We start from the raw sequence: 17,663 nt of genomic DNA on the forward strand, positions 1-17,663 counted from the left end.
TCAGGGTAAGAGAAATTTTAAAAGATTCTCGAATGTTTACTTTTTTCTAATATAAATTATCATCGGTAATTTTATTTTGTTAAGAAAAGTAAATAGACAAGTATCATTTACATGTGATACCTATTTACACATTCATACTACTAGAGCAATTAAAATAATAATAATAATAATAATAAAACAAATACAATATACATACAAGTTTTGTTAATAAAGATTTTCAAATATACACATTAGGGATAAAGAGTATTAGTGATTAATATATGTTTTTATAATGTATTGTTATGAATTTATGATGTTTATAAAAATTCAAGTTTAGAAAAAGTAAATTTAAAATTTATAGTAGTGTATTCATAGAAAATATACTAGATAAAATGTTCAGTAATAAATTATAAATAGAGTGAGCCACTTATTTTGGTTTAACAAGGTTTAAAAAGCACTAATAATAAAAACATTTACCATCAATAAAAGTTGGATTATTGGTTGATAGCTTTGGAACAATAGTCAAATCAACAAAAATAAAGAATTTTATTATTTCAAAATAAAATGATAATTAAATATACTTAATATAAAATAAAACATTTATAAAATAATAATGTTAGATTGTAATTTCAATTAAAATAAAACAATTTTTACACAGAAATTATATTTTTCTATAATTATTAGTATTTTGTTATTAAATATTTATTAATATAAATTTAATTATTCAAAAAATTATATACTAAATTATGTTTTTAATTATTTTATGTTTCTTATCCTGTTTTGCACATCTTTCCATTATCAATTGTGTGATGTGACACTGATGATGAATGTAGATTTTATTGCACAACAAATCGCATCTAATAAAAATAAATTAAATAAGTAAATTGTATGTATGGTTGTTTTTCTAGTAATTAAATTTAGAAAAATGTTTACTTTCAGTTTTGTTCGATAATGAATAACATAGTCTATTATAAATCTTTCAGTAAACTAGATTTGGCATTCTTTAATTTGTCAAAGCGTTTTAACAAATGCATATTGGATGTCTCCAACTCTTCAACTTTTGCTTGAGCTTCTCGAAGCTACAACAAAATAAAATATCTATTAAGTTAAGGGTTCCCTAATTTTTTTGGCTTGCGACGCTTTATTTAGACCAAGATTTTTTGAGGTTACCTTCCCCATGTAATATCATGACTAATCATAAAAAAAAGAAAAATTAAATAAAACCAGTAAAAATTGTAATGGGTAATATGAAAATATTTATTTAATTTAAATTATGCACAATTTATACATTTTTATTTGCATAATCGTAATTTTTTCTGTCACCGGAATCGTTGGGTTTTTAAGTTTATTTTAGGACCTTATAAAATTCTACGGCAGCGTGGTGCCCCAGTAAAGACACCGCGGCGCACACTTTGGGAAACATATGGTTTAAGTGAAAATAAATACTAAAAATTATTATTATAATTTATTTACAGAAAATATTTGTTAAAATTGAAGGCTTAATAAAATTTTTTATTAAGTTTATTTTGTTACTTTTTAGTAATAAAATTTATATTATTATACCATTTAAATATTTATGTTTCATTTAAAGGTTATAAAGTAAAATATTTTACAAACGATATTTAATACCTCACGCTGTAATTTTCGTTTTTCCAATTTCAGTTCATCTTCAGCTTTTTCAGATGCTTCAGAAGCTGTTTTATATCTAATAACTTGACTCTCTAGCCTAGCAACCTGAAATTAAATATAATTATGTTAATGAATGTTAGATAAAATGAACCTAGTAAATAAAATAATGGCTTTTAATTATTTATTTTACATTTGCTTGTAATGTAGAAATATCTTGTTCAGCCTTTTGCCACTTGAATTTATAATCACCAAGAACTTTATTAGTTTCTTCTATAAAAAAATTGAATTATTAAATTATATTATTTGTACTTTAAAAATTGCAATTGACACTCAGCCAATCTTACTTTGGGCATCTTCCAAATCGTCTGAGTCTGTACCATTGTAATGATTATCACTATGACGTTTGGCCTCTTGCAACTCTAATTTGAGCTGGTTAATTTCATCTATATAGCTGTTGCGTTCTTCAGTAAACTTTTTGAGTCGTACATCTGAATGATCCCATAATATTAACATCAATAAATGATAAAAATAATTTGATAAATATTATGCAAGCCCAGTAAGAACACCATGTATCATTGTACGAAACATACGTTATTATATGCAGGGTGATACTATATTCTATATTACTGTTTTTAAAAATATTTTTTTGTGAGTTATTACTAAGCATTTTTTAAAATAAAATTAGATTCCTTAGTATTTTTTTATTGTCTTATAAGAGCTAGAATAGACCAAACAAGCAGGTTTGTTTTCATGATTACAAGAAAAGAATGTATAAAATAGGGCTTACAATTTCACGAGTACTTAAAGTATTTTAATTAAAAATATATTTATTACTTAAATACGGGTACACGTGTAATTATGAAACCGGTGTATTGATCCGTGTATTTAATGTTACACGTGTATTTTTTTGGTTTGAGTCTAAGATTTGAAAATTTAACATGAGATTTTCCATAAGTTTTTCTACCATTCTAACAAAAAACATAAATATCGGAAAGTCAAACTAAATTTTTATGAGCGTTTGAACTTTGAAGTAAGACATTGGGTGTTCCCCCGTTTTTTCCGTGCACAAATTTCTTATTTTGATGTAATTCAAAAATAAATTATCACAGACATTTGAAAATTTCACCAATTGTTAAGATAACTATTTTATATACACCAAAAAAATTTAAAAATAATTTGACAAGTTTTCGGCTAATTGTAGGCCTAATAAATTTTTGGTTAAATAATGCACTTTTGTATAATATAATCTTCGTAATAATTATTGCACACACAGAGCATAATATAATATAAGTATAATCTGCAACGACGGCCTTGACCATCGAACTAACTATAGTGTATACTATAGTGTACGCCTGTGTACTACTGTTAAATTTGTTTTTTTCTATATCCTTAATTTATTAACATTTATAAATTATTATAGATCATTAAATACACGTCTACTCGTGTACCCGTGTATTTCAAATACCCGTAGGAAATTGTAAGCCCTAGTATAAAACTATAAAATATGTATTTATTATTATTTATCAACTATATTACTATATTAAAAATTGTTTTTTTAAATATATGAAAAATAAAGATCTGATGTGTGGAAAGTTTTCAGGTTGTAAAATATGCAACTTCTACCACTCCCAAGCCCTTGTTATACCTATTTGAAGATGATCAGAGTAGTGGACCTACATTTTGCAAGGTACATCTCAGTATATAATATATATTTACTTTAATTTATAATCCCAGTTATGAGTTATAACACATTTATAAACTTTAAGTAAGGTGAAACAAACGGAAAATTTTATACATACCTAAACAACCTTCTCCTGCATCTTGTAACAATTGAGCATTTTCAACAGAAACTAAGGCACGTTTTATTTTATTATTACATTGGTCACTTTCACTCCAACTTTCTTGTTCTGTGCTGATAATTACTAGTCCTTTTTCCTGAAATTATAATTATAATTATAATTGTTATGTATTATTTAAAGAGCTTAAACCAACTAATCCACATTATTTTAGTTTGTGGTTAATAATAATTGTTTCATGTTTGTTGTAATACTACTGTGATAACTTTTTCACTGTTCAAAGTTATTTTCAAGTAACTTTAAATCAATCTACAGGATTTTTAAAATTAAATAAATATATATAACTGGTAGAAATGAAATAATACTGTACAAATTACACAAATTTTAATCAAAAATATATTCTATAAAATAAAATTGTTTCTAAAGGATTTTTTGGTTATTAAAATATTGTTAGTAAAATAACTAAAGGAAAAACTGATAACGTATATCAATTATAAATTAAATATTAGATTAGAATATTAATTTACCTCAATGAGTTTATCACGTTCTTCTAGTTCTTGTTGAAGTGTTATAGATTCTAGTTTTTGAGTAGCCAATAAACGTTTTAATTTTTCATTTTCCCTACAACTCTCTTTATGTTCTCGCTATAAATAAGTCAAACAATATTAAATTAATTAAAACAATTCTTAATAACTATAAAATAATTTCTAATACTTTAATATGCATAAGCTCTTCTTCAATATCGGTGTACTTGTCTTTATACAATTCTACCATATATGTCACAGCTGCTTTTTCATTGTCAAGTTGAGCATTTTGTACCATAGCTTTTCGAAACTTTTCTTCTAAGTCTTTTAATTCCATCTGAAAAATTATATTTTTTATTTATTTCTTGAAATATTTAGAATTACACTTCTCTATCATACCCTAAAATCTCGAAAATTAGGAGTAGATTCATCAAGAGAATCAACTGAATTGCGTCGACTAGATTGGTAACTGTTAGTATTATGTATAGAACTGGCTGCTCTAGGACTAGCAGTACTAGCAGCTACTCGTGATACTCGATTTGCTAAAGGCCCATCTAAGAGATAAATTCAAATAATATAATAAATATTGTTTAACATAAATATTTAAACAAAGTATTTTTTATCTTAATCAAACAGTTCTTTAATTACAGGAACTTAATCATAAAACTTTGAAGTGTCACTTATCATAAACCAAACAAACGTGTATTCTTCGAGTACAAAATGGTACTCAAATAAATAAAAACGAACAACCTTCAAAATTAGCCAGGTAAATATTTATAGAATTATATTTTATAATCTAAATTAATTACTATTTTCATTTATCTTCTCTTTAATACTCTTTAATTTATTTTAGTGAAACATAGGTAATTACATTTATTTAAATTATATAATTGTCTATAAAGAAAAATACCTAATTGTGTGTGTATATTTTTGACAATTATTGGTTTAAGTATGAATTACTTATGAGGAACCTTGTATTACATTTTCGAGCTTAGCTATAGGAATTGAACATTTCCGTCTGCAGGGTCACGAAAACTATGATGTCACCGATGCCGGCAAGTACACACTTCCGAATAGAATCTCAAGCTGTATGTACAGTGGACATGAGTCAACCACCATGGCCACCATTGCTGGAGTTTTCAGCTCGAAATGCAAAATCTCATTAGAGTTCAACTTTTTGTAAGTGGTCATAGGCGGCATTCGCTGCAAAAGTTCTCAAGAACTGCTTGTTGTCTAGTTTTGACAATCTGGAGGTTATCAATCTGGACAGGTGAGCAACTTGAACCATCAGTTCTGGTTCAGCAAGGAGGTCGTGGGAAAAGCTGTCCATGGCACCAAAACTAGCATTATAGACCTCAATGTCACTCTGGCGACATAATGAACACAAAGTACGCTGTGGTGTTCTTCAACAAATTCAAATTAGTCATTAAACGCTTTGGACAAAAATATTTTCGGTTTCGAGCTGATTTTAAGCTTTTAGGATAGTTTTATTAAAACTGGAACATTTCCTACTTATGAAACCTAACATTGAAGATTCTTTATTTATGATAAGTGCATAATGTTCAATAAATAATAAAGAGTCAAATGTAAATATGTAATGAATGTTTTACAAAATCCAAACCCAAGTCATATCTAATGTGCACATCAGAAATACACCCAAAAAGGGTATTTACTGTATTTTATGGTCCAAGTTCTTATTTAGGCAACTATTTGAAAAATTAGATAAAGAGTGTCCATGGATGAAAAGATTATTTCTCAAGATGGCTCTGGAAAATTGTCCCAGTAATTGGGCTATAAACAATGAATATAATACAATACAATTGATCAAGAAAGTGTTTTTTCAATGACAATACTTGTAGAATACTTAGACTAATTTGTTAGCGGAAAAAATATTAAACCAATACTCTTAGATTTCGGAACAGGCTGAGTATAGTCAAGTACATGACAACAATGTCAAACAATGTTTTAACAATGTATTTCAATGATTTGGAAATGTATAACAACTGTTGACACAAAAATTGGAATACATTTATGAATAGGCGTTCAGTTTTGGATAGACAATGATGATTTTATGGAATTAGTATATTCGTTCAAATTCTTTTTATGCACTTATTATTATTATTATTTATTACTATAACTATTTGTAAAATGTTTATGTTTTGTATTTTATGTAAAAGGAATAAGCAGATAATATAATATAAAAATATTTTATTCTATTTTATACACATTTAATTTTATTTTATTTAAATGTATTACCTATTAAATGTTCAACATTATATTATAAATTTTGATAACAATTGCATAAATATATACTTCCTCTGATACATTTTCCATGAGATATATACCCCTTCCCACCAACATTGTTTCACTTGGATATTTGTTCATATTTGTTTTGGCCATTTTGTTTTGTGGAGATTTTTTCTAAACTTTGTGGGATAGTTCTAAACTTAACGTAATCTGCTACTCTTCAACTGTAACCCTGGATACAAAATCAGGTATACCCAGCATGTACAGAGAATACCCTATATCTTTGAGAATGTCATATATACAGACATAGAGATAAAAGTTTATTTTTTACTTGCCTGCTGCATGCATGTCAAATGCTTTGTCTGCATTTTCTTCGGCTTCTTTTTGTTGCCGTTCAATTTCTCGCATACGAATTTCTCTAGCTTCAGCACGGGCTTGACGTCTTGCAGCCAAACGAGCTTCCGCCTAGAACAAAATAAAATGTTTAAATTAATAAGCTATTTAATATTTGAAATATTTACGATCAACGACTTAACAATAAATACCATATCAAGTACTTCCTAAAAGATATGTGCAGTATGCACTGTTAGTAAACATAAAAAATAGTGAAATGTACAGGTAAAAAAAAAACAACTAGTTTTTAAGTCTTATGTCAATACTAGAATTTGTTATCCAAGTAACCAGCAAGTTAATTATAATTATACTTATACTTACTTCATTATTACGCTTGTCCAGAAACGTTACAATTCCATCAGCTTCAGAATCACCACTGGAATTAAAGCCATGACTAGAACCATTAGTTTGTAACCTCGTTTGTTCCCTAAGTGGACTAGATTGACCATCATTTAAAATATTATCTGATAGGTCATCAATATCACTGATATCAGCAATAGAATATCCACAATAACTTTCGTCATCCTCTGATGAAGGATAAGTATAGTTTGTACCAGCATTGCATATTGGACGAATCACATCAGTATTAATAGTCTCGCACACTGAATTCAGAGCGGCATTATCATTAACACATATATGACAAGAATATGATCCATTATTGTCTAGTCTCAACTGAGAAGATTGAACAACTTTAGAATATTCATATGGTGTCGCGTTTTTTAAGATATTCACCACCGCATCCCTACCGTCATTAATATTGCTAGAGTACAGTGACGAGGACTCTTTCGACGCAAACGTAGAATTAGATTTATTAAATTCAACAGGTCCATTGACGAGTAATTTTGTGTCTAATGATTTTTCATTTAAATTATCTGGAGTTTGATTTATGTATACATGGGTAATATGTGCTCCAGTAACCAAATCACATGATGTTACGTTCATTTTAATATGACTATCATTCATGTTAAATGCTCAATTTGATAGATTGTTAACTAAATAAATAATAAACTGACAATTAACTGAATACGGCAATTTTAATATTAAATAAGTGCAAAGAAAACAATAATAATATTATATAAAATTATTATTCGGTGATATTTTAGAAAGTTTGTTTAAGTTCTCCATCAAAACAAAATATAAGTACCCAACAGCTAACATAACATAGGCATATAACTTACTACATTACAATAATTATGTTATTATAAGTAAAAAAGGCTAAAGTGAATTCATGATTTTTTTTAGATTCAGAGCACGTGTTTTGTTTTTATTGGATTTTACGATAAACAGTTTTGTGGGAAATTAAATAAAGCTCAAAAAGTTTTACTTATGATTATAAGTTGTACACGTCATATTATAGTGCGTCAGAAATTTAAATGACAAAATTCCTTATTTTTCTGAATCGTCAATATAGTATAGATAGTTAAAATATTTAAATTTAATAATTATGTTACATTATAATTAATGAGAAAATAAATATAATATATTTAATAGCGTAGAGCTGAATACCTATATATAATTTAGGTATAAATGAATATTTAATCCAAAAACGATGTATCATAAAAAAAGTTTTGGCACGTTTCACATGTTAAGCAATAAAATGAGTTACTTCTTTGAAAGATGCCAGCGCATAGGTAATATTTGTTTTCTTACGCCGTGTCCTACGTGAATCCGGCGAGTGCGTGCGAATTTTATTCTAACCATGCTGTTCCGCAGCAGTGTAAATACAAGCTGTTTTGATTCACATAGGACACGGCGTTAATTTTTACACAATTTCTACATTTTTCTGAGCACATCTTCCCAGCCTTTTCGACCAGGTCGTAAGTAGAGGAGGGGTTATAAAAAGTCATTGCTGCTTGTTTGATCATTTCTGACTCCAAGTACAATTTTAAGAAACACGGAATCAAATATCTAACATTGTGTATATCATAGTATTTTGTAACAACTAACAAGTTATTATTAGAACCCAAATTAGCGATTAGCGGTGCCGTAGCAAGCATATAATATTATATAGACATACGGCTAACGGATTGACAAGTCGAACACTCAAACATTTCTTATGATTAACTATTATATCTATATTTATTACTAGCCACTAATATTATAGTCTATCATTAAGTTTTTAATCACTATTAATATTCTTAGAAGTTGGATTTAAATTATGATTTTATGAACAAATGGTGATGTACTTTAAATTTATATAAGTAGAATATGCAATATAATATGTTGTATAACATTTTTATTGCAAGAATAAATTGAAAAAAGAATAAAAACGCAATTTATGCATATATTATTTTTTAAATAAACACGAAGGCCCTAATCTTTATGTTTTTGGGGGAGGGTCGTGACTAGGGTTGCTAACTTTCAAATTTACTAATGTAGGAACATTTTTTTCATATCCAAGGAGAGGAGTTGCAAAGTAAAAATAAAAAAAACGAATATGGTAGACAATATGATGGATTGTTTGACGAATAGTGAGGTAAAATGATTTTTTTGTAATATTCTACTTTTTCGAAGTTGTATCTCGTAAACGGTTACGAATTCGAAAAAAACATAATATAAAAGTTTTAGATAATTTTATAAGCTTTATTTTGTTATAAAAAAAATTTCCCTCCGATGCACCGTTTTTGAGATATAATCGAAAAACCCAAGATGCGTAACTTTACTCCCCCTCCGGTTCACCACCTAGACTTTTAGTATGTTAACACCCTAAGCCCCCTGAACAAGTTTCTGAAGTTCGCTAAGTTACCTGCTCATGCACTCTACCCCTCCTTTTGGGTCATTCATTGACTGGACTAATGTTCCTTTCAACGAAAAAAAACTAATTTCTCGTTAAGTTCCTGAACATTGAACGAAATCACTTGAACTTGTTCCTTTAAAAGCGTTCCTTTCAAGCACTGAATATACGACTACTAAAAATAATAAATAATAATACTACTATAATACCTACCTATCAAAAATAATTTTCAAAGATATTTTTTTAGACCAATTATTTTTTTATGCCAATTGTTTTCTTATATTATATACGTTTACAGACTACAAAACAGAAAAAATCAAATTAATATTCAAACAATTTATTTTTTAGGTCTAATGTTCCGTCTATTAGTGGAAAAACTAGTTGGTGATGTCATAAAGCTATTCGCAATTGGCCAGAATGAGATTTACTCACAAATACACATTCACTATCGTAGTACCTCTCGTAACATTTGTATACACTATACACGTTTATGGTTATATCATAAATATCAAATATGAATATTAATCATATTCAAAAATTGTAATTTAATCTCAACTATTCGTTTAATCAATATTGATGCATGTAATATTAAAAAAATAATAATACAACAAACATCAAAATATAATAATTCGAGACACCAGCTGTTGCAGTGGTCTTGCCGTCATGGTCTCACACATAACTCGCGTTTTTCACGTGGAGCATTACTCATACAGTTTTATTATAGATGTTTATTGGTACATTAAGTTATTATATTAGTTTATAAGGAACATTAGTAATTAAACAGCATAGTATATACTGTATATTTATTATTTACCGATCAATAATGTACGGATGAATGTAAATTGTATCTAACTGTATCTGTTGATGCAATAACGTGGAGTTTTTAAATTTTAATTTTAGAACAATTTAATACGGTGGTTAAATAATAAATACTTTTCAAAATTTGTAATTATTGATTCATTCCAAGGTGCTGTGTATGGTCTATATTTCTTTTGATTTACTGTAATAAAACATTAATGCACTAGGTACCTACATAAATTATACGCTATACCAATGTGCGACTATAATAACAAATACGGGTGTGGCATCCTCTTAATTTCTTACATACATATGAATGTAAGTAAGATAAATACCAAAGAAATATTGTACTTTTATATTTTTGCATAACACAAATTTATTATGTGTGATGGTTAGATGGATAGCGATCGGTGTTAGTACGTGACTTGTAGATTTCATCGGTTACGCGAGTCAGAAACAAAATATTAAAAATTCTTATTTAGACAAACTAAAAAAATAATTCATACCTTGAATTGATAAACTATTCAGAGCATTCTTAGGTTATAAGTTACTTTTTAGCTAACAAAATTTTTTTTGTATACTCGGCTCATAATTAGCAATAATTTGGTTTCTATGAATAATACATCGGCTATAATAGTGTGAATAATTTCATATTAATAAGATACTAACTCATGCTCCTAGACTTAAAAGCAATTACCAAATTACATAAAAAAATGTTCTATACTATAGGCGACGACGTATTGAAATAATAACGCATTATTTTAATACCTAACATCAATTAAAGGAAATTTGAATTTAGATACAAATAATATCTGTTAATGGTTCATACATTTTTATGGGAAATTTATAAGTATTTTAGATAATTATAATAATAATGCTTTAACTCTATTAAAAAATAAAATAAAATAGGCAATTCTTAACAATTCAACGTCATGAATTTATGTGGGTCATAATTGAATTGATCAATGAAATTATCGAGAAACAGTCACACTATCGTAAAAACGAACACAGAAATAAATAAAGCAAATTGTATTCTAAGGCCTATATATTGTTATATGGATTTTCTACAAAAAATGCATTAAAATGGTATTTTAAGTAAAACTACTAGCATTGATGATAAATTGTATGTTCAACAAAAATATATTAATCATTAATAACTTTAAACACATTGGTATTCACATATATAGTAATATAGTATAAATGCCTCGAAAGAATGTGGCTTAAGTCCGATAATTTAATAGTCATATACTAATGGAAAAACCGAAAAACTTTTAGTAGGTACATTACTCATTAATACTAGTAAGTGGTAATAAATAAGTAAAATGTAATATTAATCATATACAAGTAAATCACAGCAACGTCATTCAAATAAAACGTAAAAATTAGTCACCGATCAAGACACAGTTCATAATGGTTACACCAAAGTAATTTAAGATTAATGTATATAATATATTATATTATATAAAACAAATTTGGTATCCGTAAGTGATAACTTCTAAAAATAAGGCAACTCGTTAAAATGTTATCTTCTGAGTATAGTTTGCATACCTAGTTAATATAGTTAACAAGACTATAATAATAGAGAGAATCTATTCTTATTTTATACCTACTTACTTTAAGTTTTAGTACTTTAATTTGTAAGTAAAACAATATATACAGATATTTATTGCCATAAAAAAGTTGTTGAGTATAAGATAGGAACTTTTATAATTGTAACTTGTTAGAATCAATGTTTGGTTTAACAGTATTGTAACTTACAACGATTTAAATTTAATGAATAATTCGAATTCAAACACAGTTGTTGTTATTAACAGCGTAGTAATACGTATTTGAAGAACTAACAGAAATAGTTGTACACTTGATTACCCTACTCTTAATACGCCTACATAAATAAGTAATCTTATTTTCAAAACAAATTATATGAACTATGTTTCTTATTTATTGTTATTTTAACAAAATAAAATAAAATATATACTACTTATACTACTAATGCGTTTGGAATTTTTTCGCTTTGGTCACCATTAGCTTCGAAACGAGTCAGAATTAAAATAAACGTATACCTAAGTAATATGTATTACATCATAACAATTAATTTTAATGGCTTATACATACAATACATAACATATGCACGTTTATGCATTATTTACTCTAGGTGTACAAGTACATTAAATTATTAAAAACGTAAAGGTTTTTTTAAAAGGTATTTGATGTCATAAAAAACAAAAAATCTATTATATAAGTACATTGAATTTACGTCGTGCATGCGGGCATACTGTATACAATTGTTGTAGTCTAATAAACTACAAAATAAACAATTATCACGAATAAAAATGTAAAAAATACATATATTATACAAAATACCAAGGTATTTACATAAGTTATTTCCCAAATACTAACAGGTTATTCCTACTGAATATATTCATCACGAGACAAAATAAAAATTCATATTAATTTTTATTGATTTTTTTTATGTCAATATGACATTTTTTATTCTATAATATATAATAGACCGACCACCGACAAAATAATTTTAACTATAAACATATATTGAGATAAAACAGTTTATATTTTATTTTGCGTAACTCGTGAATTACGATGATTGATAAATGTTCGTCCATCCACGATAAATTCTACTAGGCATCAACAAATAAATTGGTACAGTGCTGCATAATAAACATCAGCACGCAAAATGTATGAAATAAAATGTATTTCTAAAGAAAAATACAATGATGTGCAAAACATAATGAGTAATGACGTATCACTTATGTAATATGTATGTATTGACGGAATGACAAAAAATAAATAAATTAGAAACAAGAACTCAGTATTTTAAGAACAGGAAACATTTTTTTTTAATGTTCATTTTGTTGAAATATTTTTCCTTGTGTTAGAAATGTATACAAAGAAATAAAAATAATATTTTAAGTTCTTACACAAACATAGTCACACACCTTTCATTGGTTTGATATCTTATCGGCTTATAACATATAATATACATCGTTAAGTTTGTTTTTGAACAAAATAAAAATAAAAAATATTAGTAAGAACAGAATAATAAAGGTAAATACAAGTCTAGACTAAGTAATTTTTATCAAAACAGACGAAAAATAGTTATCGTGAGAACGATCGAAGAATGATCCGAAAAAGTCGTTACATACATGACTATAACATTAAGATACCATTACCTCAACTCATGTACAATGTACAGGGTGATGTTTTTTAATGTAAGATACTCATTGTTTTGAAAATTAGCACGAGAAAGGACAGATAGATAATATGTTTTTAACATTAAGGTTAAATTACTTTATTATTAAAGTTCACTTAACAAAATCGAACAGCTGAATATACATAAAATGAATGCGTCTAAGTAAGACGGAGAAAACACATTTTGGTTTAAAAACAAAATGTTTCCAAACATTTTTTTATTTAATATTATTTTATTATTGAATGATAACAAACATTTATAATTTCATTCACGAGAAGTGGATTAATTGAGTTATAAGATGAGTTATAGTATTTAAAGTTTAGATAATAGGAGTTTGACAAAAGCAGTGTACGCCGCAAAATGTTGGTCCACTACTTCGGTCATTTAAACTTGAAATAATTTTATAATTTTATAATTTTATAAGTTATAACTTACAAGTTCCACTACTCGTTTTATTAATAAAATGAAAATTTATATTATTAATGACTTCAAATGATATAAAAAATAATTTTCAAAATAAAAAGTATCTTATGTAAAAAAATACCATGTTTATTTTTGTACAGTTTACATCTTACAGTATGGATGATACACGTTTTAACATTAAAATAATAAGTGTGAAGTAAGTGAACAATGGTTTTATATAGGTAATAAAAATACAAATAAAATGGAAAATTTTAAATTACATCGAGCCACGCATTTTCATAAAAATATCGAGAATCCGATGTAGAATAAAATACGAATTATATTTCTGTATTTGTACTGACTACTGATGATGTATGTCGTTATCCATATTTTTATAGGGATATTTTACAATGGGTATTTAGGAAAATGTATGAAATTTCTAAATATAATATTTTCTGTTAAATACCATTTTAACATATTTTTTTAAAATCAATTTTAAATAAGTAGATAATAATAATCTTCATAGAAAATCACGAGATATGAGTGCAAAGATATATAGACGTAAATGTTAGAGATATTTAATATGTTAAGGATGACAACGAATTGAAATTATATAAAGATAATATGCTGTAATTTGTAAGTATAATAAAATTCATTATTATACATTATTATATAATTTAATATATTTTATTTATATTAAATGTTTATTAATTAACATATATCAATAATTTTTTCAACATTTTATTTTTGTCAACTACTAATGCAACACTGATTTTCATATTGAGATTCACGGATTCACCACACATACACACGTAAAAATATTTGTAGGTACTTAAAATACCCTGATCACCGAATATCAACTGATATTACTGATCAAAATAATTCATAAATTCAGATAATTATTGGTTGTTTAAATATTCTGTAATGACGTAATTTAATATTTATTATAGTCAAAAGCAATGACCAATCCAATAACCATACGAAAAAATAAACTATCCATAAGACCGATCGCAAAATCAACTAATTTAGCACATATGATTCGTATTAAATATATCACCATTTACCGTTTACAATCAATATTTTATGGCACTATATACTACTACTAAATAATAATAACCTATTTATTTTTATACGATAACACACATATTTTGGTGTACTATACATAAATTCAAAATTACTATTTAGATACGTCAATTAAATATTTTAATTTAACAAAAACACCTGATAAAAAAACAATATTTTAAATCTTATTGTTCTATAAAGAAATAATAATTCATCTATAAAATCTTCAACAAGCAGTACGTTATAGTGTAGCTAATGTTTAACTAGACAAGCTCAAAATACATCTAGTCTTAAGAAACCTAGACGCCAAATTATGTCATTGATTATTTTAAAAATATTAAGCAGTAGCTTATTACAGTATTATTTTAAAACAAAATAAAAGATCTGCAGATTACTATTTTCATCAGTAGAAAAACATTTTATTATTGACATTCAAAAGTGTAGTGCAAAAATATTTTTACATATTTTGTTGTACCTTTTTGGTAGTTATTGAGAACTAACACTAACACTATAAATTTGATAAATATTCCAAAAGTCAAAATTGTTGAACCTAATTTTTATTTTATATTATGTATAAACCTATAAAGTTGAGCATATTTTAAATTTTGTGATGATGGAGAATAAATGTTCAAATACCAGATATTTGTATTACATTGAATATGAATGCTTCAAAAAGTTGGTTTGATACACAAAAACGAGACTTCGTGTATTACGCATTTTAAATATTATAAAAGGTCCATTCGTAAATAAATAAAAACTATTTTAAATTATTTTAAAACACATCTAAAATAACGAAGGTACAACAAAAAGAACGCGAACTACATAACACAAACACGTACACAGACGCACACCCGTTGATATAACATAGTATTGTATGTAATGAAAGATTAATAAGCAATACGGCATTACGGCATATCAAACATAACCGTACTAGGTGTACGTAGCGAACTCTGGAAACCGGTTGGGCACTAGAAGCTAAATATTTCATTTAATAGGTGCTCTGAAGAAGTAAATTTGATGCAGGATATTAGTGCGGTTGATAATTTATTATATAAATACGCAAAATGTGAAATTATCCGGTCTAATATTGTTAAAGATCAATTTAATAAATTTAAATATATCGTTCATATAATTGTACAAAATTTAGGTAGGTATTAAGTTTTACCATTTATAACTTATCATTGTTAGTTAATTAAAACCCATTACATATTACGTGTTTTGAAGAATATGCATATACCTACTAAAAAGTGTTTTATGAATTTTAATATATTTTTAAATTAATTTAATTTATGTATCACCAAAAATCATAAATAATAATAACTTATTAAGCCAGAGGTTCCCAAAATTATTTAACCATTCATTTATGTTTATTACGGACCATATACGTACAAAATCTTGTTCATTTCAAATTATCAAGTAATACTATAGTAAAAAATTACAATATACGTTTTAAAAAGGTCTGTATTTTTATATATCAAAAAAGTTACAACATTTCAGTGAAAAGATGGACTTCAAAGTTAGAAATTTAGCGCGGAAGTATCAGGTCCAATGTATTTAATTATAAGTGCGAGTATGTGTGGTGTGTCGACGATTACGGATTATTTACGTATTTTCTTAGATTGATGATTAACAGAAATTATGTACAAAAAATAGTAATAAATTGTAATTAAAAAAAATATTAAATAATATTTAGATCCACCACAAACATTGATAAATTAGAAATTAAAAAACCAAATTATTAATCGTATCACCATTTGGCTTAACAAATACCACCAGATGGCATTCTGTGTAGATACCACACAGTTCGAAAACCTCTGTGTTAGACTATTAAATTATAACAAAGGTACCTTACAAATATAAATAAATAATAATATAAAACATTTTTAATCGATTAAGATTTGTAGGTTTGCAAGTAGTAGTGAAAGCAAGGAACAATTTGTTTAGCATACGGGTTTTATGAAAAAATTACACTTTTAAAAAGTTAAAAAATTTGCTAAAAGCTTTAAATATAATATGATTATTATTTATTTATTATGTCCATGGATTGAAAATTCAATATAAATGATATGGTCAGGATCATTAGTAAACAAATTCTTAATATATAGAAAAAAATCAAGTTTTTTATTTCCTTGGCGTATATTAATCATAATAATAATTATTTCTGATTGAATAAAAAGGATCAAAATTTCTGTGCAGTATAATATAATAAATAAGGATGAAAATATGGTTAAAACTGAATATAAAGAATCAAATGAATGAGTTGACTCATTTTACCGTAAAATTATGTAAGTACCTATCACATTATTAATATTGTTCTTACATTATCAATATATTATATATTATAGCCATAACGCGTATTATATGATATGTATTGATATACAATTTGATAGTTTGCTACTATTACTATAGTCACGCACCAGGAAAAGTTTTGGTAAATGTTTTCTCGATAAAAAAAGTGTTAACATATAATATATAGATAATTATAATACGTAATAGAAAAATATTGTAATACAAATGTATACAAAACATTTTTTTTTCAGATATTTAGGGAGAGGTTTGCAACATTTTAAGCTACCCCTATAAATTAGCTCCAAACACATTGTAACAGAATGTCAAGTACTATGAAATTTGTTAATTTTTATATTTTTAAGTGGTTATAATAAATCTATTAAAATATTTATAAAATAATATGTGTTGTCTCCGTCGAACAATCGTACAAAATTTATAACAAATTTTACATTCACAATAATTCATTTTACTCTGTTATTTTTAAAATTAGAGTGAACTGACTTATTGAGAAATTTAAAATTAAGATTTTGATCTATGGCATCTTATATTGCATTAATATTTCAATTTTTAAAGAATTACATTCTAAAATACCTTACTCATAACTT

At 26.2% G+C, this 17,663-nt stretch overlaps 1 protein-coding gene across 3 annotated transcripts in view; it reads right to left on the bottom strand.

Annotated features, from left to right (window-relative positions):
* Positions 1-506: 506 nt before the first annotated feature.
* The window catches only part of LOC100166317 (leucine-rich repeat flightless-interacting protein 2), a 23,923-nt gene continuing 6,766 nt past the window's right edge, over positions 507-17,663 (bottom strand). Inside the window, exons 1-12 of one of the 3 annotated variants that reach the window (XM_001944869.5) lie at positions 15,422-15,802; positions 6,890-7,560; positions 6,511-6,640; positions 4,328-4,482; positions 4,119-4,265; positions 3,932-4,048; positions 3,408-3,543; positions 1,953-2,096; positions 1,799-1,878; positions 1,609-1,713; positions 913-1,058; positions 507-836 (exon numbers count right to left, since the gene is read on the bottom strand). In XM_001944869.5, the coding sequence (XP_001944904.2) occupies positions 948-1,058; positions 1,609-1,713; positions 1,799-1,878; positions 1,953-2,096; positions 3,408-3,543; positions 3,932-4,048; positions 4,119-4,265; positions 4,328-4,482; positions 6,511-6,640; positions 6,890-7,531 (1,767 nt within the window). In that variant the 5' untranslated portion in view covers positions 7,532-7,560; positions 15,422-15,802 and the 3' untranslated portion in view covers positions 507-836; positions 913-947. Of the gene's footprint in view, positions 837-912; positions 1,059-1,608; positions 1,714-1,798; positions 1,879-1,952; positions 2,097-3,407; positions 3,544-3,931; positions 4,049-4,118; positions 4,266-4,327; positions 4,483-6,510; positions 6,641-6,889; positions 7,561-15,405; positions 15,803-17,663 lie in introns of those variants that run through there. The other 2 variants (XM_029487907.1, XM_008185421.3) reach the window with 2 other exon arrangements.

This window comes from Acyrthosiphon pisum, chromosome X (assembly GCF_005508785.2).
Source record: "Acyrthosiphon pisum isolate AL4f chromosome X, pea_aphid_22Mar2018_4r6ur, whole genome shotgun sequence".
NCBI classification, from domain to species: Eukaryota; Metazoa; Arthropoda; class Insecta; order Hemiptera; family Aphididae; genus Acyrthosiphon; species Acyrthosiphon pisum.